Below are 24,987 nucleotides of genomic sequence, written 5' to 3' on the forward strand. Positions count from 1 at the left end.
AAGCTCTTGATAAATTGTAGCATTTCTGTGTTGTTTAGAATCCAGTATTCCTGTGATACTTTTGTCTGTTATGAGTTTAATGAAGAACTCCTTCTCGTCTTCTGTTCAAACATACCGTGCTGTCTTTAAAGAATGATTCGACTTTTGCGCACGTCAGGTGACCTGTTTCCATTGCAGTTTTGTGAAATATAATTTTTTCGAGTTGCCTGAAAAACCACCTCATGCGAGCGTAAAAATCTTTTTTGTGATTTATGGGAGTTTTTGCGAAATTTACGTGTTTCCAATGGGCATGTTTTCAATTCGCAATTTGAAGGGTAATTGAAACACAGCTACTGTGAAGAGAGGAACTGCAACAATGGAGAATATGGGGAAAATAATCAACATTCAAGCAGTAAAACCTGCTCTAGTAGAGCCTGAAACATAATTAAGACTTTGAAAAAGGGCAGTATAGGTCTTCTTTAAAATGAATGTCTAAGACTTTTCACAGTATATGAGGTAGGCAATGACCAGTTAAAGGGTTAGTTCACCCCAAAATGAAATTTCTGTCATCAATTACTTAGCCTCATGATGGTCCAAACCCGTAAGACCCGTAAGAATACTTTTTGTGCACAAAAAAACCTAAAATAATGACTTTATTCAACAATTTCTTCTCTTCAATATTAGTCTCCTACACTGATCACGAAGTAAACACAGCGCAGCGCTTCTAGTTTCTAAGTCAGAATGCTGGCTCATTATTGGCCGACGCTGGTCACGTGTGCACCACAGCGCATGTGTGTGACGCTAACGCAGGAGCAGCCAATAAACAGCATAGGAGACTGGTGCAGACGAGAAGAAATTGTTGAATAAAGCCGTTATTTTTGTTGTTGTTTTTTGCGCACAAAAAGTATTCTCGTTACTTCATAACATTAATGTTGAACCATTGTAGTCACATGGACTATTTTAACAATGTCTTTACTTCCTTTCTGGACCGTTGCAATGACGTTGCTGTCTATGTGGGGTCAGAAACCTCTCGGATTTCATTAAAAATATCTTAGCTTGTGTTCCGAAGATGAACAAAGGTCTTACGGGTTTGGAACGACATGAGGGAGAGTAACTAATGACAGACATTCCATTTTTGAATTAAATTGTAAACTAACCCTTTAACTAATGATTCCCATCTTCACTATAACTACACGACAGCTGGTAGATTTTGGACACTAACCACTATTTTACGCTTGTAGTACAGCATGGATAAACTGAGTTGTTTCCTTCTGCACATGGCCAGGGTTTGATGTTTGTCTCTACAGCAAAGCAACTGCTCATGTCTAAACTTTACCTCTGAATGAGTGTCTTTGCTTCTTCCTCTTGTTTCTTGCAGTCTCAGCACAAATGCATTGTGATCTTTGCGCTGGTGTGCTGCTGTGCTCTCCTGATAGCATTAATATTCTCTGCTGTAGATGTGTGGGGCGATGACGAGGACGGCATCACTGTAGATTCATGTAGCAGAACCTGCCGGTAAGCAAAACTCACCCCTCGGACATTGACTATATCCAATTTTGTTGACAACCAGCTTTTCAACTTCTTGTGACCCACACTTGATATCTGCATTTACACTATACACTTGGTGAAACAACCCGAGGTAGACGAACTGACCCGGAAAAGCTAAGGCCAAAAAACGGCCTGCTTAATTTGTGCCAGAACAAGCAGGATTCAGCAGCTCTGAAATCTGATCCTGTACCTTTGGGGGATCCCCCTTCTCATACACCACTGAAATATATATTTTTTTATGAACTGTGTACATATGTTCAGGAAAATGAAGTATAATAATGACAAATATATAAAAACAATCATTAAGAAGTGGGAAAAAAGCCGCTACAAAGTGATTTGTGCCATGTTTAGTCAATGATTTATTGAGTTTGAGTGCTATTTGCATTTATAACACATTACAAGCAACATATCATATAGAGAATATATATATATATACTTGGATGCACTTCTGTTATGTTGGAAGTGGTTTTCTGAAACTTATGCATGCAAGTCGCTATGGATATTTTCATATTTGAGTCCTCTTTAAATCTTTGCATGCAGAGCCGGCTTTTTCATGTTCTAGCTCGTTAGGATGATTGTTAGGTATTACGCATTATATCTTAAGCGTTATTTCTGTTGTTGGACATCGTTTTATTAAATGCTGTGAGGACTGCTGAGTAGAACTGCTGAGTTACGGAGGGTTAAATGGCCGCTATGCTCATCCGTAAACACCTGCAAACTCCCGCGTGCAAAATGGCTGTGACTATAAACTTCTGACAGACCTTTTGTTGGGCTTAATGCATAATGGCATAGTGTTTTACATGCACAACCGGTCAAAGCACGTCATTAGGATGTGAAAAACACGCATTTGAACTAATGCAAAACTCAAGATAATCTGCGTCGAGCGCATTACATTTCTATGTTAATTCTGAGAGTATATTCAAAATATGTGCGTATGTTCTGTTACCTTTCCTTGCCCCACTAAATTATGTTTCATTTACTAATTTTCTGGAGGAACACGTTCAAATGATCTATCCAATCAGCACGAGAGGAGGCCTACAGTATATACACTCACGTATGTTCCTTGACAGTTTTCAGCATTTGGTCCCACCCATCTGTCATAATGTCAGAGATCGAACTCTTCCCATCTGATGACGAGTCCCTCCTTTCCCAGGATCCTTCACCACATTCCACTGATGCCAGGAGTCCTCGCGCTCCGCCGGACACTGCAACTGAGTCTCTGGCTCTACCGCATGGACGCCGGCCCATCCATGCCTTTTCCCGAACTCCTAGACGCCGAGGCTTACCCTCACCTCCACCAGCAAGACACCCACCAGTATTTCCAGCGTCCTCCTATGCCTCGGCCCATCCAACAATCCCTGCAATGGACAGTGCTAAGTTTAAGACAAGCGCTAATCAACGCGGATGTCCATTTCTCTAGGAGAATGAATAAAGCTCAATTATATGACCTGTCTGTTTCTCTACAATCAGCTTTCCCTTCTCCAAAATCCACTCCACCCTTCAAGGTCGCTAACAAAGCGAGCAAGAATCGAAGGCCCCTGACTTCCCGTTCACAAAGAACACCGTCTCCTTCCCTCGCAAGACCGGGCCTTCATTGAGTATCAGGGATTCATCAACTCTGGGCTACGCCCCAGATTCTACCACTTCCAGGACTCACTCTCCTCTTCCCTCCGCCCAGCTTCACAGACGCCTTATTTTCCTGCCCTATTTCCCTTTTTCTACCCTCCTTGTTCCTCCCCAGGATCCAGGTGACGACCGAAGCGTGAGGCTGCCTCGGCAAGCGGCCTCAGCCCCGGCCTTTCTTCCTCCTAACACTCTCCCCCAAGCTAGATCTCATTTCACTCTCTCCTCCGGAAAGCTGAAGCCATCCCACCAAACGCTACCGCCTTGGAACCCCCAGCAACAACACAGCACAGATACTCACAGGTACGGATATTGATTTATCTTCCCTATTATTTTTACTCCCTCCTTCTGTTTCAGACTGCCAAATTGACTGTCGTGACTTTTCAGTTACCTCAAAGAATTCAGCCAATAATCCATTATTTAAATTTACTTAATTACTTTCTTTTTCCTAAGTTTCCATCGCCTTTAATCGCTATAGCGAAATCATCTGTGCCGCTTTTCCCATAGGAGATGACAGCTGATTGATTATCTCGCAATAATTGCAGAGCTTGCATTATCTTACGGAGGATCTCACTTTCATACTTAACACAAGCTGTTCTCAGCAAAATGTGCTGTCCACGTAACATTGGAGTGGCTACCAGACAATTTTCAGGTAAAAAACGCTTAATAATCGATCTCTCAGCCCCGCACAATTCCCCGATCACAAGCAGAAACAGCCTTATCTCTCTCACCTAAGGCGGGCATTCCCCCCATTTTCGATAATGAAATTCAGGCCCTGAATGAATGTCTGTAAAAATCCTGATTGGAGCATCCCTATAAATTATTCTACATGATAAAAAGAATGCTTCAGATAGATCGGTATAGGTGATCACATCGGCAGATACTGTTTCCTGTGATCGACGATTGGTGATTGGCTGATTGGAGCACCCTTAATAATTGCCAAACACGTTCCCGGGGCCAAAAATCAAATAGCTTACTCTCTCTCGTTTTGCTTTTCAGAAATTCAGGCTGCTGGCACCAGAGTCGGACCCAACCCCAGCACCTCATTATCCAGAGCTGATATTCCCCTAAACCACCCACTGAAACCCCTTCTTGACACCTCTCTCAACTACATTCTTCAAGCCGTCTCTCCTAGAACCTCACAAACTAACTTGACTGCTTAGAGATGTCCTTTCACCTCACATAAAGCCTGTTTTTTCCACGATTTTTCTCTTCTCATTATTACCTCATTTGTAACTCATCTAAACATCATTAAAACCTCCAAGCTGTCTCCATTAAGGGTAAAGTAAGCAGAATCCAATGTTTTCATAAACTTATTTTTGGTTCACCCTCTCTGAAATAACCAATTCACAAACATCCCCTCTTATCAAAGGCATCCAAAGAACCCAACCCACCCGCTGAGATGCCAGAAAACCCATAACTCTACACATAATCCCCAAATGTATATCGACTCTCCACCTAGACTACAACTCCATCAATACCACTCGCACACCCGATGTAATGCTTATATTGGCTTTTTTCAGTTTTCTCAGATGCTCAGTACTCGCCATCACGTCCAGCATTAACCCAAAAATCCATCCCACAATTACAGATTTATCAGCGCTAGATGGCAAAACCATCTCTTACTTCATTAAAGAAATTAAGACAGACCAAATGAAAAAAGCCATTTCATTTACATTTTCAGTCTCCCATCACCAATTCAGCCGTACCAATCCCTTTTAGCCTTCTTACATTTTAGGAGCTCAGTTTCTCTGGTAAATTTGATCTCCACTGCCTCAGCAGTGATTTCCCCATTTGATGATTCGAGAGCCCTCCCGGACCAGCTATTAACCCCCATCCTGCTAACGGCACACCATCAGCCCTGCGCTCTGGAATATTTTTGTGGAGGTTGTCAGTAACGTTCCAGGCAGCTGTCCCACTTTGGTTTTGCAATTTTTGGGGGAGCTCTATTGATTTAGGCCAAAATACCAAGATCAGAGCCCTCTCCTCGGACAGCACACCTAATGCGCATACTTTTTTTGTTGTAAAAAACAAAAAAACAGATATGCGCATATCTGATTATGATAGGAACTCGTTCAAATGATCTATCCAATCAGCACAAGAAGAGGCCTATATACACATAGCCGACCCACCTATGTTCCTTGACAGTTTTCAGCATTTCTCCACCACCCTGACTCCTCACTCTTGGCTGGTTCCTATCACAGCCAGGGTTACGGAGGGAATTCTCTGAGTTTGGGCGAAAATACAGAGCTCGGAGTTCTCTCAGGCTTACGCATTCTTCTTTTACTGATTATTTGTAAGTGTGAACTTGTTAACTTGCTGGTGTAGTGCCAAATTCCGGTACCCACTGAATTATGTGACACTAGTGTGTGCTGTAGTAACGGTAGGGTTAGGATTCGGCACAGCACCGGATCCATCCCCCTATTTCCTGAAAATCTGTGATCTGAAAATGTATTTTAAATGAAATAATTTTTTCACTTTCACTTATCAAGATCATCCAAAATGTCATTGAAGTCCAGCATTCTCTTTAAATCTGATTCTGTTGCCACAGTTTGAGGACGCTTTGCCTCCTCATGTGTCTCTGGCCCTCCCCTTGCGGGATCCTTGGAGCCAGTTAAGTGTCCACCACACTCACTGCCTCTACTTACGGATACTACGCTTCTGGGTAAGGCGCTAGCGCTCCTCCTCGCTGCCCCTCCGCAGGTATGTTGGTTGTCCCCTTGGCGCCGCTACCACGGAGCCTGGTTAGCACTTCCCAGCCCATCCCGCTGGCTCTTGGTGACAATCAGACTCGGCTACGTGATTCAGTTCACCAGGCATCTTCCCAGGTTCAGCGGCGTCCTATTTACCTCAGTCGCAGGCAAAGATTGTCGAATTGCGGTCCTGCTGGCAGTAGAGCCTGTCCCTCCAGCCAAAATGAAGACAGGGTTTTACAGCCCTTACTTTATTAAACCCTAGAAAGGCAGTGGGTTATGGCCAATCTTGGTTCGGCTAGTCTTAAACTGGGCTCTTCACAAGCTCCTGTTTAAGATGCTTACGCAGAAACATATCTTCACATGCATTCGTCCTCAAGGTTGGTTCGCAGTAATCGACCTGAAGGATGTGTACTTCCACGTCTCAATTCTTCCTCGACACAGACCGTTTCTTCGGTTTGCTTTGAGGGTCAGGAATACCAATACAAGGTCCTCCCCTTTGGGCTGTCCCTGTCTCCCTACTGCTTTCCCAAAGTCACGGTGGCTGCCCTTGCATTCGCATTCTAAACTATCTCGACAACTGGCTCATTCTTGCTCAATCTCAAGATCTGTTGTGCGGACACAAGGACCTGGTGCTCATGAACCTCAGCCATCTAGGGCTTTGGGTCAACTGGTTAAAGATCAAGCTCTCCCCTGTGCAGTGCATCTCTTTTCTCGGTATGGAGTAGGACTCTGTCAACATGACGACACTACTCATGAACAAGCGTGCACAGTCAGTGCTAAACTGCCTGAATACGTTCAGGGGAAAACAGCATTTTCGCACCGTTCGGGTTGATGCGTATGAGCCCACTTCAGCACTGGCTACACGTTGTTGTTACAACAGATGCCTCCAGACTGGGTTGGGGCGCTGTATGCAAAGGGAACGCAGCCTTGGGCCCTGGGTGGGACCTCGACTGCAGTGGCACATCAGCTGCCTTGAGTTGTTTGCGGTGCTGCTCACCCTGCGCTGGTTTCGGCCGTTGCTTCAGGGCAAGCACGTGCTGGTCTGAACAATCCCAACACTATGACAGTTGCGTATATCAGCTGCCAACAGGGCTATACATTCACTTTTTTTGCAAACAGCACTGGTGCTATAGTGGATGAGGGTTTTGTAGCACAGGCCAAACAGTTGTAGCACAAGTAGAGGGGTGGGCGATATGGCAAAAATAACATCATATGATTGTTTTCAGGAAAATTACAATTCATGATTTTATCACGATGCTTTTTCATGTATTTTGCAAGTGACTGAGCAAGACAGCAAAACAAATTTTCCTAGTTTAAAAACAAAACCTTACAAGGTTACAAAATATATAATAAAAAAGAATGGCAGACATTTAGGCCAAATTGGGTGAAGATAAAAATCTTTGTCATTATATTCTATCTTTGTTATTAAAAATAAGAACAAAGATACACAACATAGTATACAAATGAAATAAACAGTGCTTTATTATTTTTTCAGCTACAGGAGATGTGTTTAACAGTAGCATTCAAGAAAGAAATGTAATGAACAATTATAAAAATAAAACGCTATATACACTTCACTGTATAAATTATACACTGATTCGCATTAAAGCTACTGTATTAAAGTTCTTCAGTCAAGAGTAGTGAGTGATTTTCTCTTTTGTTGTTTTATTAACATTAAAGGGATAGTTCACCTAAAATTGAAAGTTCTGTCATCATTTACTCATCCTCAAGTTGTTTTAAGCCTGATGTTTATGTTGAACATAAAAGTTTTTAAAGAATGCGGGTAACCAAACACTTGCTGGTCCTCAATGACTTCTAAAAGTTTTTTTTTTTTTCGTACTATGGAAGTCATTGGGGACCAGGAACTGTTAATACCCACATTCTTCAAAATATCTTCTTTTGAGTTAAGCACAAGAAAGAAATGAATACAGGCTTGGAACAACATGAGAGTGAGTTAATCATGACAAATTATTTTGGGGTGAACTATCCCTTTAAGGACAAGCGAGAGCATGTTTACTAGGTGCTGTCACTTTAAGACCTGCACGCATCTAGAAACAGACATCAGTTAACTCGAATCCGATTTTCTCTCAACTGTTTTCGTTCACTTTAGACATAACCAACTGTGTTTATGTAAACCTCGTGTGTATTTGGCAGTATTAGCACAATCAGACGCGAAAGATAAAGTCCAGTTTGGCGCTGTTTGACAGTGCGCGCGCTTCAGAAAAAGTGCATCATGTTAGAACAGAACGCCAATGAAATGTTTACCCGACAAAGCTTTAAAGCACGAGCATATATAATAATCAACTTTTGTGATTGCGAATAAGTGCAGTGTCCTGTGGATGAGGGAGCACGTCTTAATGGTTGCCTACTGGTTCCTGGTTCTCAGTCCTGATGCTCCTGCATGGCCGGAGAAAGGACCTTGAGAAAGGACCACATGGCACCTGCGTCCTGACTCGGCTTCGCTTTTCAGGACGTGTGCAACACATTTGGTCTGAAGTCATAACTTTGTAAATATTTTAACAAAATGTATCTAGTTCGCCTGTATTTGCTGTTAAAATTGCAGTGTCATTGATGCACCACTAGGGGTGCCAAACGAAATCACAAAAATAATATTAAAGCAGGGCTCAGTAGTTTCGGGATTTCTTCGCTGTATTCTCGCTTTTTGCTCGCAGGTTTTTCTCTAGAGCTCCCCCCACAGCTTCGGAATAGATATTTGACAACACGGTTGTAAAAACTCGTTGGAGATTCTCAGACACCAGAGGCTAGTAGATTAACGACATCAAAGCAGATGGGACATTCTTTAAAACGTCTTCTTCATTCGGGTTCAAACAGCGTGAGGGAGCGCAATAATGACAGCATTTTAGCAGATTTCTTTTGGCCGTAAAGCAACTGTTTACATCGCAAGACCTGATATCACGCGATATCCCGCGATATCGCGGCCCGCCGGCTCAAAGTTGCAAGTGCGTATTTTCAGCTCACGGGCACCAGGGGGGTGCGAAACGACCACCATTCAACCCGAAATAAGTAATATAACCATTCCAATGACGCCGAAGCTGTTCAGTTAAGGTAAAAAAGTTACTTAGAGCACCTTTAATAGAATTTTTGTAGTTGATGTATTTAAAAAAAAAAGCCTGAGACTGTTAGCCGTCCTCATGGCACATAATCCTTCTTCAATTGTATGGTCTTGATTATAAGGGTTTGTAAAGATATGATTTAGAGAGAGTATTGATTTTGAGCTATTTAGTGTTGGACTGAGTGTGGGTCATGTGACCTTTTAAGATATTCTATTACACAGACTCAATATGCAGGCCCTGTAACAGGATAGCAATGTTGATCAAATCTACAGGGTTTAGCAGCAGAAAAGACATTAGCAGAGGCTTCTTCTCATCTGAGGACACTCTCAGTATAAGACAGAAGTTAAGTCCCTCTGGGGCCACTAATGATGCTTTAAGTGTTGGAGTGATGTGGGATCGCACAACTGGGATCGCAGTAAATCTCATTTCCCGAAGTCAATCTGGGACCTTGAACAGCCAACATACTTAACCACTAGACTACCACAACTCTCTTGAGAATTCTGTTTATTCTGTTTTAGCGTCTATTCTCTGCAATTATTTTGCAGTTTGGAAAGATAAAGTGTAAAATTAAGGATGTGACAGCCATGATCATGAGCTTTATATAATTGTGTTTTCATTATGGAGGGTAATCTCTACTTTAGATAAACACTGCACCACTTTATGACTATAACATGTTTCATGTAACCATTGTGTTTTACTCAAATCAGATTTTAATTTAGAGACAATAAAACCGAGGCATTAGTGCCATTTAGGAGAACATGTTGACTTTACAGGGGCTCCACCTTTCCCAGGATCTCCCACTGGATTTTGCCAAATAGGGAATGATGCTACTGATTCCTTCGCTTCTCAAGCCAACATGACCAGGACACTTGCTTAACCTCTTACGACATGGTGTCACATTTTTTGTTGTGTGCAGCATAATACTTAATTCTGTGTAACTGGAACATGTTTTTCACAAACGCGGACACTTACACTGCCATCTGGTGGTGTCAGGAGAAATTTTTTTTTGACATAAATAATTTCAATATGGCGGAGAACATAGGCGACATGTCACGCAGCCACATCAGACCAAAACGTCCACAAGGTAAAAAAATTGAATAACATTTCATTGTTGATTCTTGTTAAGTTATGCACAAGTGTTGTAGCCTATGATTAAAATGGCATGCACATTTGACAAACTTTTGTTACAGTAAAAATTTACTATGCTGCTAAATTTGATGTCCACACATGTGGACATGGGACTTAGCTTCGTTGAAACTGTATAAGAATGTTAGCAAAAAAAGAAAATTTGTAGTTGCACTGAGTTTCGTGACGCACACTGGCTCACTCACTTGAGTGCGCGCGTACACACACACACACACACACACGCACGCACGCACGCACGCACGCACGCTCACTCACTCGCGCGTACACACACACACACACACACACTACTCACTCACGATCGCGCACGCACACACAAACATTCCTAGTTTGGAGAAGTTGAAGTTTTGGAGTGTTACAAAAAAAAAGCAAATTTTCAATTTTGTTTTTCCACATCAATGTTCAGAAGTGGTGATCGGTTGACAGCTCCGCCCCTCTCTTCACCCGAGTGTCCAAGACATGCGGCCAGAGGCCAGATGAAATGACCACAAAGTCGATCATCGACCTCTGGCCTAGGGCGTCCTGGTGCCACGTGCACTGATGAACACCCTTATGCTTGAACATGGTGTTCGTTATGTACAAGCTGTAACTAGCACAGAAGTCCAATAACAGAACACCGCTCGGGTTCAGATCAGGGGGGCCGTTCCTCCCAATCACACCTCTCCAGGTGTCCCTGTCGCTGCCCACGTGGGCGTTGAAGTCCCCTAGTAGAACGACGGAGCACTTTCCAGCACCCCTCCCAGGGACCCCAAGAAGGCCGGGTACTCTACACTGCCGTTTGGCCCATAGGCGCACACGACAGTGAGAGACCTATCCCCGACCCGAAGGCGCAGGGAAGCGACCCTCTCGTTCACCGGGGTAAACTCCAACACATGGCGGCTGAGCTGGGGGGCTATAAGCAAACCCACACCAGCCTGCCGCCTCTCACCATGAGCAACTCCAGAGTGGTGAAGAGTCCATCCTCTCTCGAGGAGTGTGGTTCCAGAGCCCAAGCCGTGCGTGGAGGTGATCCCAACTATCTCTAGTCGGAATCTCTGAACCTCACGCACAATCTCAGGCTCCTTCCCCGCCAGAGAGGTGACGTTCCACGTCCCTAGAGCTAGTTTCCGTGTCCAGGGATCGGGTCGTCGAGGCCCCCGCCTTCGACTGCCGCCCGATCCTCTAAGCATCGGCCCCTTACAGTTCCTTCGGGCTGAGCCCGGCCGGACTCCATGGGGGGTGGCCCGGCCACCAGGCGCTCTCATACGAGCCCAACCCCGGGCCTGGCTCCAGGGTGGGGCCCCGGCTAAATTTTTGGATCCAACTCGCCTGGGCTGAGCTGTGGGTCATGAGCTGTGGGTCATGTATGTATGTTCAGAAGTTATACAAGAGTAACAACGAAAAATGTTCAGGCACAGTGCTCAGGCTGTAAATAAGAGATTTGCACTTTGTTACACAATGGTGTCATGATTGTTTTCTGTGAATACAGACCCAGTGTCCACATACAGTATGTGGACATCATTTTTTTCAAAAAGTGCTTCATGTTCAAAGATAATATCTGGATATTATATGTATTGGTCCCTCCTAACCCCAAAAAGCTAGAAGAAATCTAAAATGCACACCAAACCAAAGCTCGGGTCTGAGGAGGTTAAGGCAGTGCTGGCAAGCCACCATAATACATACAGTTATGTATGTATGAGTGTATTCATTATCAGTGTTCACCCTATTACTGTATTATTGCATTTATTCCCATTAGTGTACAGTAAATGCCGACCTCTGTTGTGTTTGTAGGCCTTCTGTGTCTTGTCATCAAGGTGTTTTGTTTCTCATTGATCTGTGTATTCCATGTCTGTGTGATCTGATTCTGTCTGTTGTAGCCAGATAAAGATTTAATGTGCTGAATCACTGTCAGGATGATAAATAAACACCTGACTTTGTAGTCAATCTAGCAGGTGTTTGAATGAAATTTTGTACACATTAGTGGCAATCATTTATCCACACCTGGTTGTTAAGTCTCACCGTTTCCGTGTCCAAACACCCCTTAAGATCCCAAAAGCAAATAAGCATATACACATATATTGCTACCAAAAAAACAAACATGTTCCTATTAAGTTGGCTACACATTGATTCATATAGCTGTTGAAATAGTATTCTTGAAACAAAGTGGAGGCTTAGACCCGGACACAGTATTATCACAACTTAACAAGCAGATATTAAAGCTCACACCCACATAACCCTGTGCAAAATAAAAGAACAAAAACATCAAGCAAATACTAGCATTTATTGTTGCTAATCTCCACACCTGGGTAAATGGTTACATCTCATAATTAGAGGGAAAGTTATGCAGTGCTAAAATATGCCTTCAGTTGAATGTCGATCCTCTTGTGTTCACAGTGCTGTGCTTGTGGAGAACATTCCAGAAGATCTGTCCATTCCATATAAGGACACAGTTTCACTGGCCGCCGGTCTTCACGAGCTGCTGGATAAAGCAAGGCGATCTGTTGAGATTGTGTCTCCATGGTGGGCACTGAACTCGACCAAGTCCGGATCAAATCCTCCTCAGGCCAAACAGGTGACAGTCAACATACTGCAGTTTCAACACGTTTACTGATTACGTCTAGGAACTCTCCTGGTTATGCAGATGAATGTAGAACGTTGAGTGTATTCCAGAGAGTTTCTCCTAAAGAGAGTTGGATTAGGGAGAGACCTGTGTCTTCTGTCGTCCTCAGGGTCAGATCTTACTCCATAAACTGATGGGTTTGCGGTCTCGGTCAGTCAGTTTGAGGGTGGCCAGTGGACTAACTGATTCCTCAGAGCTCAAGGCACTCACTCGGAGTGGTGAGTATATGAAGTTATTTGACATCCACTGTCTAGCAAAACCATCTTTTAAGACTCTCTGTGTTTGGACCTAAGTGTAAAGAAGCAAAGGCGCAGGAATTCATTAATAACCCTACATGAATAGGAAACACTCTATAATCATTAAATCCGCAAACATGTCCAAATGACATAAAACACTGCAAAGAAACCAAGAGAAATTTCATAGAGCAACAAAGAAACCAATAAAGCACCAAAAGTGAGTGCCTACTGTTTTTAAGAGCACTCCCGGTGTTTCCACATCTCACAGTTCCCAGTGGACCTTCCTTGAGCTTTGTCCTGCTCAGATTCTCCTGGCCCTCATCTACTCAAAGTAGACAAGTGCAAGAACAGGCTTTGAAACCCTAGGAGGGACCACTGGATAATCTGGGAACTAGGACTACTGGGGGTTTGGGAGAAGTACTTGACTTGGTAAAGATAACTGGGGCTCATAGGAGACAGATGGTATGATAGGGGACACTGGAGGTTTTGGCTCTGGAGACTTCACAGAAAATTTCCATGCGTTTCAAAAATAAATACGACCTCACATTGTGTCAATCACGTTTACACACTGCCTCCGAAACCTTCGTCCGAAATAAAAGATTCAGATCTGGTTATTCTCTGCGTTTTTCACATCCGTAGCTCAAGCATTGTGAGAGGTGTTTTGACAATTCAGAGCCACCGTACAAGCGAACGCGAAAATCCAGAATGGCATCTGACATGGTGATCCACTTCGTCTCGCGTCACAAACCACCGTATGACAAACAAAGTGCGGAATATAAAGACTCATCAAACTGATCCTGAAGTAAACTTTGAATCGCTCGGGATTAATCCCGCAGCTCCTTGATAGGGAGGTGGAACTCTCAGGATTGGATGGACCCAATTTTACCTCTATATTTTTCTCTTTTTAAGAGGAGAGAGGACAACAAAATTATCCTCCATTTTGGATTGCTTAGTCAATTTCTTGTACGGTAACTTAAAAATTTTGTAGCCAAATTGGCCGGTGAGTGAAAAAGTTCATTTCAAACCCTGTATGTGATTATTGGGTCTGTTGGGCTTATGTATTCTCCCTAGGGTGCCACTGTACATCTGGCAATCAGGACTACAGATGAAAATTAGCCACTGGCTAACTCTGGCATGTTACAGGCATACTGTTGTTAATATGCATTGTCCTGGTAAATAAATAAAATAATAATAATAATCCAGTAATAAATAAATAAAAAGTCAGTTTTGGGTTTAGCCTGGGTTCTCCCAAGGTTTTTTTTTTCTCCATTAGGTCACCTGATGGAGTTTTAGGACACCATTAGGTCACTTGATGAAGTTTTTCGGTTCCTTGCCACTGTTGCCTTTGGCTTGCTCAGTTGGGGATATTTTGGGGATATTTAATTTAATTTTATCAATCAATAAATTCCTCTTGAAACAAACTTTGTTGTATTATTTTAATTTAATACTGTGAAGCTGCTTTGATACAATCTGTATTGTGAAAAGCGCTATACAAATAAACTTGACTTGACTTGACTTGACTTTAGAATGGGGAAAAAAAGTGAAAATCATTAAAGGATAACTGCGTCTTGTCATGAAATAGTCACACTTGGCGCCCCATACTTTTATCACTTGAGCGCCTTGTGTGAAAAATATTGAGAACGCTTGCCATTGGTTATTCAACGGAGTGACTGTTTGTTCATTGGCCAATCAGGTGCAGACGTGCATTACCTGAACATGACAGCCCTCAGTAGAGGTCGGCTGAACTCCTCCTTCTGGTTGGTGGACCGGACGCACATGTACATCGGCAGTGCCGGCATGGACTGGAGATCGCTCTCTACGGTAAAGAAGAGCGCTATACTCACGTGCAAAGCTATGAATGTCCCTGTGTTTACCTGGATGGCAATAGTCTGGATATTAAAACAATGTAAACTTAAAGGGGTGGTTGATTATGATTTGACTTCTCTAACTTTAGTTAGTGTGTAATGTTGCTGTTTGAGCATAAACAACATCTGCAAAGTTACGACGCTCAAAGTTCAAAGCAAAGGGAGATATTTTCTTTTAAAAAGAAATCGCTTTAGCTTAAGGACTACAACAAACGTCTGGTAGAGACTACACCACATTCCTCCCGGGTAAGTGACATCACTAACCCTATAATTTACATAAACCCCGCCCCTGGAACACGATTTATAGATTATCAAGACAGAATATGCTAATCAACTTTAACATGCTATATAAAAATATCTGTGGGGTATTTTGAGCTAAAACTTCACATACACACTCTGGGGACATCAGAGACTTATTTTACATCTTGTGAAAAGGGCATTTTACCACAGCTTTAAATAATAATCTGTTACAGTAAAAGCCTGAATAAGGCTTTTGTTTAGATGTTGAATATGGTTGAGAACTTGGAACATAACCCTGTTTTGAAGTTTTGTGGCGACCTGTAAAGCTCTGTCCCTGATGAGGAGGGTGGGCTGAATAACAAATAGCAATAATGCATTTCTGTTACATTAAACATTGCAAGTATTGTACTGTACATTTTTTGAATTCACTCCACTTCTACATGTTTCTTTACTAAGTTTATTTAGTCCATTTGGTTATTGTAATGTAACGTGTGTGACGGCATGTTCTTCCTCGTGTTTGGTGTGGAGAGTGAGGTGACGTGTTATTGTTACAGATGAAGGAGTTTGGCATCATCCTTCACGACTGCAGCTGTCTGGTGTTGGACCTGCACCGGATATTCAGCCTTTACTGGCAACTGCAATATAAAGACTTTCTGCCGTCAATATGGTCAAAGAGACTGACCGCACTGTACAACAAAGACAAGGTCCTGGAACTGAGGCTGAACGACACTAAAGCAGAAGCGTACATTTCTGTGAGTCGAGTGAGAGGTGTTTTTCATTTCTAGTGCAAGCCAGAAAGATCCCAGAACACGGAAATGATCCTTCATTTGATTTGCTTCACTGTAATGATGCTTTATTTGTTTGTTAGTGCAGGCACACTACAGTACAGAGCGGGTTAGATATGCAAGATTAATGAGCTCACAGAAAATGAACAAGAAGCGTTTTGTCATCAACATGATGTCCTCAATCAGTCAGGCTTCCAGCTTCACTCGTACTGTGACGTGTGATATATATCAGAGGAGAGAATGATGAAGTATTGCCTCTCTCGTGGTCATGAACACACTGTGAATAAGAACGCCACATGAGAGTTAAAGTCCCCCTGTGGGGAAGATCAAGCTCTTAATGTAGTTTATGTGTCTATGTGGTGTTTTTAATCTGCTTTAAGACAAACCATGTGTAAATTCATAAGTCGACACCATTGCTGAGTATTTCCTCCTTAAAACTGCAGTGAACCAAAGACAGTCTCAAAAACACGCTTTGAAATCGCTGGTGTTTCTGACGTCACAAACTACCTTGTAACCAATCAGATCAACGTGTGATCGTCAACCAGTGGATCTCTGAGCTGAGTGAGTGAGTGGAGGCGGGGCTCATTTGCATATTCATAGAACCACGCATACGGCAAGGGTGTCGAGTTACAGTCAAGATATTTTAAGACATGAATAACTTTTTTTTTTTCACGGAATACAAACGCTTAAATATGTAATTTTGGTGATCAAAGATGAGTTTTAAGGGATAAAATGATTGCCTACAGGGGGACTCGTGTAATGCACGTTTGGTGGCGACTCTTCCTTGAGCTTTAGCCCAGTGTTGATCATAGTTTTCCTGTGCATATTTTTCTAACCTCACTGTATGTAAATAAACTGCAAATATTAGGACTGAATAAAGTCCTACACTGGGTTACGCCAGTGAAAGTGAGAGAGGAGAAAAGCTGCAAAACATAATTCCATTTATGGATTTTTCCCCATCGTTTGTTGTGCTAGAGTTCTCCAGATGTTTTCTGCCCGAAAGACCGGATGAAAGACATCGAGGCCATTAAAAGCGTCATTCAGGAGGCCAAGACGTTTATCTACATCTCCATACCCGACTATTTACCAATGCTCAACCGCAGCAAACCCAAGTGAGTCCTGTTAAACAATGGCGGACCAATAATATACAGTCAAACCAAACATTATTCAGACACCAGATATAATTGTTGATATTATTTTTTACTAGTGTGATCAGGACACTATAGTTCATTTCTGTAAGTGAGGAGAGCAAAATAAAGTAAACTGTGACATATTACACCCAAACACTCTTCATACAGCGACTACCAGTGACATTTATACACATCTGGGAGAAAATGATTGGGACACTTTGAGCTGATCATGTTTTGCTGAAGTGTTTTGTCTTTAATTGCTAATGCTCTTTTTACACACAGACTGAACACAATGAAGCATTGCTTGGTGATTGGTTGAGCTAAACTGGTATTATCTAATTGTGTAGTTAAATTTAACAGCTGACAGATATTCAACATAATTCATGTGTGAGACAGTCTAACAGAAGGACGGACAAAACCAGTCAAATATCAGCTGATATTGTCATCTTTTATTACCATTTTCTAAACTATAGCAAATAAACTGATAATGTGAGAAATGTTGAAGGTGTCTGAATATAGTTTTGGTTTGACTGTAAATCATTGATTTATATGACGCTTGCACAGAAATGGATTCTGTCAGAATACATGGCTGGAATATTCCCATCAGATGAGCTAGTCACAGCACAACCATTCCGGCTAACAGGGAACGTTCTGTCACGGTTCTGTGAAAGTTATAAACAAACGTTGTTCTTTTTCTGAAACGTTTTAGTTGGACCTACATTAACGTTTTTTAAATGTTTGCTTGACATCAAAGACCGGATATGTTCATTACACACTTATAAGAGCCCTCAAAAGAGACACTGGCAAAAGACATGATCCTGGATCAATATTCCTGTCTGAAAATTTAGTCCTAACCTTATCTCTATCCCTAAACCTAACCCTAACCGTAACTTATCCCTAAGATCAGAGGGAATAAGAGGGGAATCACACTGATGTAGAAGCACCTAACCCTGGTTGTAAGACTAAACTTAACATAAACTGTAAACTTGCCTCTCAAATCTGATTGGTCGATTGGAATGTTGTTCCAGGATCATGTTGTACTTCTGAAATCATGTTCACCTGCAATATAATAAGTGATGGCATGTACACTCTATAAAGTAAAATAAAGTACATAATTGTACCTTTAGGGGTACAATGGCTTGTCACTGGGGCTGTACCCACAAGGGTACACTATTGTACCTTAACCTTTAAAAGAAACGGTACATATATGTACCTTGAGGTCCAGTGGGGTACGTTAGTGTAGATTGTACTTTGGGGGACAGAAATGGACTCCTACTTTACCCCTATTTCTGACAGTGTACCATGCAGCAGTTCTTATGTGATCGTGCTTCATTAATACGGGTTCTGTTCATGTTTACTCTGTGTTCGTCTCAGGTACTGGTCACAGATCGACAACATGCTCCGAGAAGCCCTGGTTCTGAAGGGAAGGCTGGAGGTGCGAGTGCTGATAAGCTGCGGGGTCGAGACCGAGCCGCTGACGCGTAACTTCCTGTGGTCTCTGAAAGCGCTGTGTGTGGAGTCGCTCAGATGCTCACTGGAGGCGGTGAGTGTGTGTGTTCAGCACAGTTAACACATTCACATGGCAAAGGCTATTATGAAAGAAGCAGCGAGACTCATTCATCATCATGCCAGTAGGTGGCGACAAGTGGCTGTCATTAAATCAAACAATTCATTCAAAATGCTGATTCATTCATGAACCAAAGAAAGTTCTGAGTACAGACTGAACTGAAAACACGTGCACACTTTTAAAAAAATACGGTAAAAAAAAATGGCCGCTGTGGTTGCAAGAAATTTACCGTAAAAAATATGGTAGCAACATTTTAGGTTTTACAGAGTTACCTTAAATTTACAGTAAATAAACATATTTCATTATCTAAAATAATGTTAAGTTACCAACTTATTTTGAAGTACTAATATCTGATTATTACCATTGTTATAAACTGTCAACCACCAATCACAGTAGAGATGAGAGTCACATGATGAACCAAAGCTCATCACAAACAGCTTTTCCACAAGAGTTAATGCTGATATACAGAAGCTGCACAGTGTCACACACACACACACACACACACACGACATTTTAAAAATGCAATAAAAATTAATTTAACAACATTAAATGTAACATAAACCCTAATGTACATCACTGATTAGAATAAACAATTAAGAAACTTAGTTATTTCAACAAAAATACATTAAATGTGAAGTGTCACGCAGGGAATTGTGGGAATGTTAATTTACGGTTTCAAAAACTACGGTATTGTACTGTAAAATTAAATTCAATTTACTGTTAGATCTATCACAGTTATTCACCATATATGGTACGGAAACTTTCTGTTGACCAATACACAGTTTTTCACATTAGCATTTTTACAGCCTTTTACCGTTAAAATCACAATCATTTTCTACAGTGTTCTGTATTGTTGTTCTCGCAGAAGTTCTTCGTTCCCCGAGAGCAGAGCGATGGACGTCTCTCCAGAATCAACCGCAGCAGATTCATGGTGACCGACAGCTCTGTGTATCTAGGTGAGGACCGCCGCTGATAACGAAGTTAAAAAAAAGTTAAAATTTTGTATTTTTAACTTCACATAATTCTGTATTTTAGAGAGACGCGTTGGCACAATTAACAACAGCCGCGAGTGAAAATTATAATTATTGTTACATTTGCACTTAAGCCTTTGCTCCTAGCAGTTTGGAATTGCCACATTTTCGCGTTATTTACACTTAATTGCCCGACCGAAACAGCTGTACTCACTCAAGCGGTGAAAGCATTATCCGTATATCTGTGTAATTTGCGCGCTGTCGCGGAAGCGTCAGCGGAAGCGTTCAGCTCTCGTGTTCAGCCTCCTCGTGTGAAGACCGACTCGGGAAAAGACCAGCGACTCTACCTGCGCGACTCCACCGAGCAAGGACACCAGAAAGGCACTTAAGTATCTCCTCTTCCCTTTCTCTTCCCTCTACTTACCTTATTGTTCACCTTAATCAACATGTGCTTTCAATACATTCCTGTTATCTCTCGGCACCGTCCTTTCATCACGCGCAATAGGCAGCGCAATACTGCCAATCTGCGTCCCATCCTCACATCCTCACATACTCCTCTCTCTCTTTCCGTGGGTCTATGGAATTGTCAGTCAGCAGTCAATAAAGCTGACTTCATTCCAGCCTTTGCATCTCATTCTACTCTTAGTATCTTGGGGCTGACTGAGACCTGGATTCGTCCAGAAGACTCAGCAACCCCTGCTGCTCTCTCTAGCAATTTCTCCTTCTCCCACTCCCCTCGCCAGTCTGGGAGAGGTGGGGGTACAGGGCTTCTCGTTTCTAACAATTGCAAATACTCCACGCTCTCTTCTCTATGCAACAACAACTCATTTGAATATCATGCTATTACACTTACAACTCCCATTAAAATCCATATTGTAGTCATTTATCGCCCCCCAGGTCAGCTCGGTAACTTTGTAGATGAGCTGGATGTGCTGCTGTCCACTTTCCCTGAGGACGGCACCCCACTTCTAGTCTTCGGTGACTTCAACATTCATCTCGAAAAGCCACATGCAACAGACTTCACCTCTCTCCTAGCCTCTTTCGATCTCAAACGACTCATCACCACAGCTACTCACAAATCAGGCAACCAACTGGACCTGGTTTACACATGCAACTGCACCACAGAAAACATCCTGGTGACACCTCTCCACGTTTCAGATCATTTCCTCATTACTTTCAGTCTACAACTCTCTACCCCTGCACCACCACCAGTCACTTTCAGACGAAACCTGCGCTCACTTTCCCCCTCCCATCTCTCCTCTGCCGTGTCATCCTCTCTTCCCCCACCCTCACAATTCTCATCTCTGGATGTGAATACCGCAACGGACACCTTATGCTCCACTCTAATCTCTTCTCTAGACATTATCTGCCCTCTCTCCTCCAGGCCAGCACGCGCTACTCCCTCTAACCCCTGGTTATCTGAGGTTCTTCGGGAACACCGGACCGAACTCAGGGCAGCGGAGAGGAAATGGCACAAATCAAAAGACGCATCTGACCTGAGTATGTATCAATCTCTCCTCTCCTCCTTTTCTGTTGATGTTCATGCTGCAAAATCTTCATACTTCCACAACAAGATCAACAGCTCCTCCAACACACGATTACTCTTCAAGACATTCAACTCTCTCCTCTGTCCACCTCCACCACCTCCCGCCTCCTCCTTAACTGCTGACGATTTTGCGACCTTCTTCACCAACAAAACAACAGCTATCAGCAGTCAGTTCTCAGCTCCACACACACAGGAACCCAGACCGACCCCTTCCACAGCCAATACCCCTCTGTCCTCCTTTTCTTCGCTAACCGAGGGAGAAGTATCTACACTTCTCCTCTCCAGTCACCCTACCACCTGCCCGCTTGACCCCATCCCCTCACACCTTCTACAAGCCATCTCGCCCACACTTCTACCATCACTCACACACATCATCAACTCATCCCTCCACACTGGCACCTTCCCTACAGCATTCAAGCAGGCTCGGGTTACTCCATTGCTCAAAAAACCAACGCTAAACACATCATTTGTAGAGAATTACAGACCTATCTCTCTCCTACCATTCATTGCGAAGACACTTGAAAGAGCTGTCTTCAACCAACTAACATCCTTCTTGTCTCTAAACAACCAGCTGGATGTCAACCAATCTGGCTTCAAGAATGGACATTCAACTGAGACTGCATTACTGTCAGTCACAGAAGCCCTACGGATCGCAAAAGCTGCTTCCAAATCTTCAGTCCTCATTCTCCTGGATCTGTCTGCTGCCTTCGACACGGTGAATCATCAGATCCTTCTGTCCACCCTCTCATCACTGGGCATCACAGGAACTTCACTCCACTGGTTTGAGTCCTATCTCACAGGTAGGTCCTTCAAGGTCGCATGGAGAGGTGAGGTATCCAGAGCACATCAGCTGACCACAGGGGTTCCCCAGGGTTCAGTTCTTGGTCCCCTCCTCTTCTCCATCTACACCACATCACTGGGACACATCATACAGGCACACGGTTTTTCCTACCACTGCTATGCTGATGACACACAGCTCTTCCTCTCCTTTCAACCAGATGATCCCACAGTAGCTGCACGGGTCTCAAGCTGTCTGGCGGACATCTCCACATGGATGAAGGAACATCAGCTGCAGCTCAACCTGGCAAAGACTGAGCTTCTCGTCCTCCCTGCCAATCCATCTCTACAGCACGACTTCACCATCCAGCTAGAGTCATCATTAATCAGCCCATCAAGATCGGTCAGAAATCTTGGAGTAACGTTTGATGACCAGCTGACCTTCACAGATCACATTTCAAAGACAGCTCGATCATGCAGGTTTGCACTGCACAACATCAGGAAGATCAGGCCTTTCCTAACTGAGCATGCAACACAACTTATCGTCCAGGCCCTGGTCATCTCTAGGCTTGACTACTGCAATGCCCTTCTGGCTGGACTCCCAGCATGTGCGACCAAACCCCTACAGATGATCCAGAATGCTGCAGCTCGTCTTGTCTTCAACGAGCCCAAGAGGGCCCACGTCACTCCTCTGTTCATCTCTCTGCACTGGCTACCTCTAGCTGCTCGCATCAAGTTCAAGGCACTGACGCTTGCTTACAGAACTATCACAGGCTCAGCTCCCTCCTACTTTCACTCACTCCTACGAGTCTGCATCCCTACCAGACACCTACGATTGGTCAACGAGCGACGTCTCGTGGTTCCATCACAGAAAGCCACAAAATCACTTTCCAGAACATTCTCATTCACAGTTCCATGCTGGTGGAACGCTCTCCCCACCCTCATCCGGAATGCAGAATCCCTGACAACATTCAAAAAACAGCTGAAAACCAATCTCTTCCGTGAGCACTTAACCTTATATAAAAAAAAAATATAAAAATAAAAAAAAATTCCTTTCCCTTTGTAACATCACTTATCAGGCTTATGCTACTCTGAATAATACCTGAACTTCGTATTTTGAGCACTTCCTGCGTTGTTGTTGCTTTTGCCTCTTTATGATGACTCGCTGAATTTAGTCCTAATTTGTAAGTCGCTTTGGATAAAGGCGTCTGCTAAATGACTAAATGTAAATGTAAATGTAAATGTAACGACATGTTCACTGAGAAACAGGGGAAGGTGTGTAAGGGCTTCTTCTCCTAATCCCTGTTTCTCGGCCCTAGGGAACTTAAACTGGGTGGGGAAGGAGATCGGCTTCAGCGCTGGTGTCGGTGTGGTGATCCGGCAGGGTCTCACCGGGAACGTCACTGTGGTGGAGCGGATGAAAGCTGTGTTTGAGCGAGACTGGCATTCCCACTACAGTAAAGCCCTGGATCCAGACGAGGTCCCAGTATGCAGCACACACACAGTTAAAGACAACACCAGCGTCTGAAACACACACACACTATAAACTCGTCAATGCGTATCGGCTGTTTCTTTTGCACTTTGAGTTCACACAGCATTCAGCAAAGCCAGGCATTCATGCGCTCTGATCATGTTTTGTACAGTTATATGTGTTTTGCTACTGTTTGCCCATTCTCTCCCCGATGTGTGAAGATGTTAGCGATGCGATCAGACTCACAGCTGCTATCTCTGTCCTCCGCCACTCGATGTGGGTCTGTCGTGTTCTCCAGAGAGACTGATGGATGGAGTGAGGGAATGAAAGGGAAGTTCTTGTGAAAACCCCATTATAAGCGCCAGACGCTCGGCTGGACACACACACACACACACACACACATCTTAACGCCACATGGAAACAGGGCCTTTGCTTTGAGATGTTTGCCTCTGCGTAAGTGTTGCACTGAGACTTTTAATCTAAAAATCGTTTCTACCTTTAACTATTAAACGATGTTTGTCAGTCTGACTCTCTTTGTAACATACAAACTCTACTATGCATTATCAAGCACTGTATTTGACATTATTACATTTTTAAATGCAGGTTTACAAGATCTTTCTACAGATTTTCATATTTCATCTTGTTTTTAGCAGTTTGAGAGTATGTACGATACATTTAAAGTCAAATATTATCAGAGCTTTATTCTAATTTTCGCACGCATGTTGATATATATGCTGGTAAATTAGCAGTCGATTTATTTGTACTTTGTATTTTAAAAACATCAGGACTGTCCTTCAGTGAACATGTATTTTCTGTATATTTTGTGTTAGAAATAATAAAAGGAACTTATTATTTCACTTATACATGAACTGGAATCACATTTTATTCTAGACTCTGTACTTGTACTCGAGTGCCTGATTGGTTTCCTTCGTCCAGCACTGATTAAAGCAGGGCTCAGTAGTTTCGGGATTTCTTCGCTGTATTCTCGCTTTTTGCTCGCAGGTTTCTCTCTAGAGCTCCCCCCACAGCTTCGAAATAGATATTTGACAACACTGTCGAAAAACTCGTTGACTCGTTCGACACCAGAGCATAGGCGGAGTTTGACATTCGAGCCAGGGGGGGGCAAAAAAAAAAAAGATCATTGTAGCAGCTGGGACCTATAGAAGCTTGTTTCCGCCACTGAATAATAAATAAATAATAATAATTGCGACCCCTATAAAGTGGCAAAATGGGAGATATAAAGTCAGAATTGCGTGATATAAAGTCGCAATTGGGAGATATAAAGTCAGAATTGCGTGATATAAAGTCGCAATTGCGTGTTATAAAGTCAGAATTGTGAGATATAAACTATTCTGAGGTAAAAAAAAAAAAAAAAAATCCGTCTTTTTCCCCTTAGAATTGGACTTTTTATCTCACAATTGCAACATCTCTCAATTCTGACTTTATTTCTCAGAGATATAAAGTCAGAATTGCGTGTTATAAAGTCAGAATTGCGTGTTAAAGTCAGAATTGCGTGATAGTCGCAATTGCGAGAAAAAAAGTCAGAATTCTGACTTTATAACACGCAATTGCGACTTTATTTCACGCAATTCTGACTTTATATCTCTGAGAAATAAAGTCAGAATTGCGAGATGTCGCAATTGTGAGATAAAAAGTAGCAATTATCTTTTAAAATGTTTTATTTTGTGGCGGAAACAAGCTTCCATAGGGTCCTGCATGGCCTATCAATTGGGGAAC

General features: G+C 42.8%; 1 protein-coding gene across 1 annotated transcript in view; it reads left to right on the top strand.

The window, feature by feature from the left end:
* The window catches only part of LOC309486107 (inactive phospholipase D5), a 36,985-nt gene extending 12,896 nt beyond the window's left edge, over nt 1–24,089 (top strand). The window contains exons 2-10 of the mRNA XM_082153234.1: nt 1,358–1,494; nt 12,437–12,614; nt 12,772–12,880; nt 14,592–14,719; nt 15,558–15,755; nt 16,764–16,900; nt 18,293–18,461; nt 19,351–19,441; nt 23,099–24,089. Coding sequence (XP_082009360.1) covers nt 1,358–1,494; nt 12,437–12,614; nt 12,772–12,880; nt 14,592–14,719; nt 15,558–15,755; nt 16,764–16,900; nt 18,293–18,461; nt 19,351–19,441; nt 23,099–23,307 — 1,356 coding nt within the window. The 3' untranslated portion in view covers nt 23,308–24,089. The remainder of the gene's footprint in view (nt 1–1,357; nt 1,495–12,436; nt 12,615–12,771; nt 12,881–14,591; nt 14,720–15,557; nt 15,756–16,763; nt 16,901–18,292; nt 18,462–19,350; nt 19,442–23,098) is intronic.
* The last annotated feature ends 898 nt before the right edge of the window (nt 24,090–24,987 follow it).

This window comes from Leuciscus leuciscus (assembly GCF_965113295.1).
Source record: "Leuciscus leuciscus genome assembly, chromosome: 22".
Classification (NCBI taxonomy): Eukaryota; Metazoa; Chordata; class Actinopteri; order Cypriniformes; family Leuciscidae; genus Leuciscus; species Leuciscus leuciscus.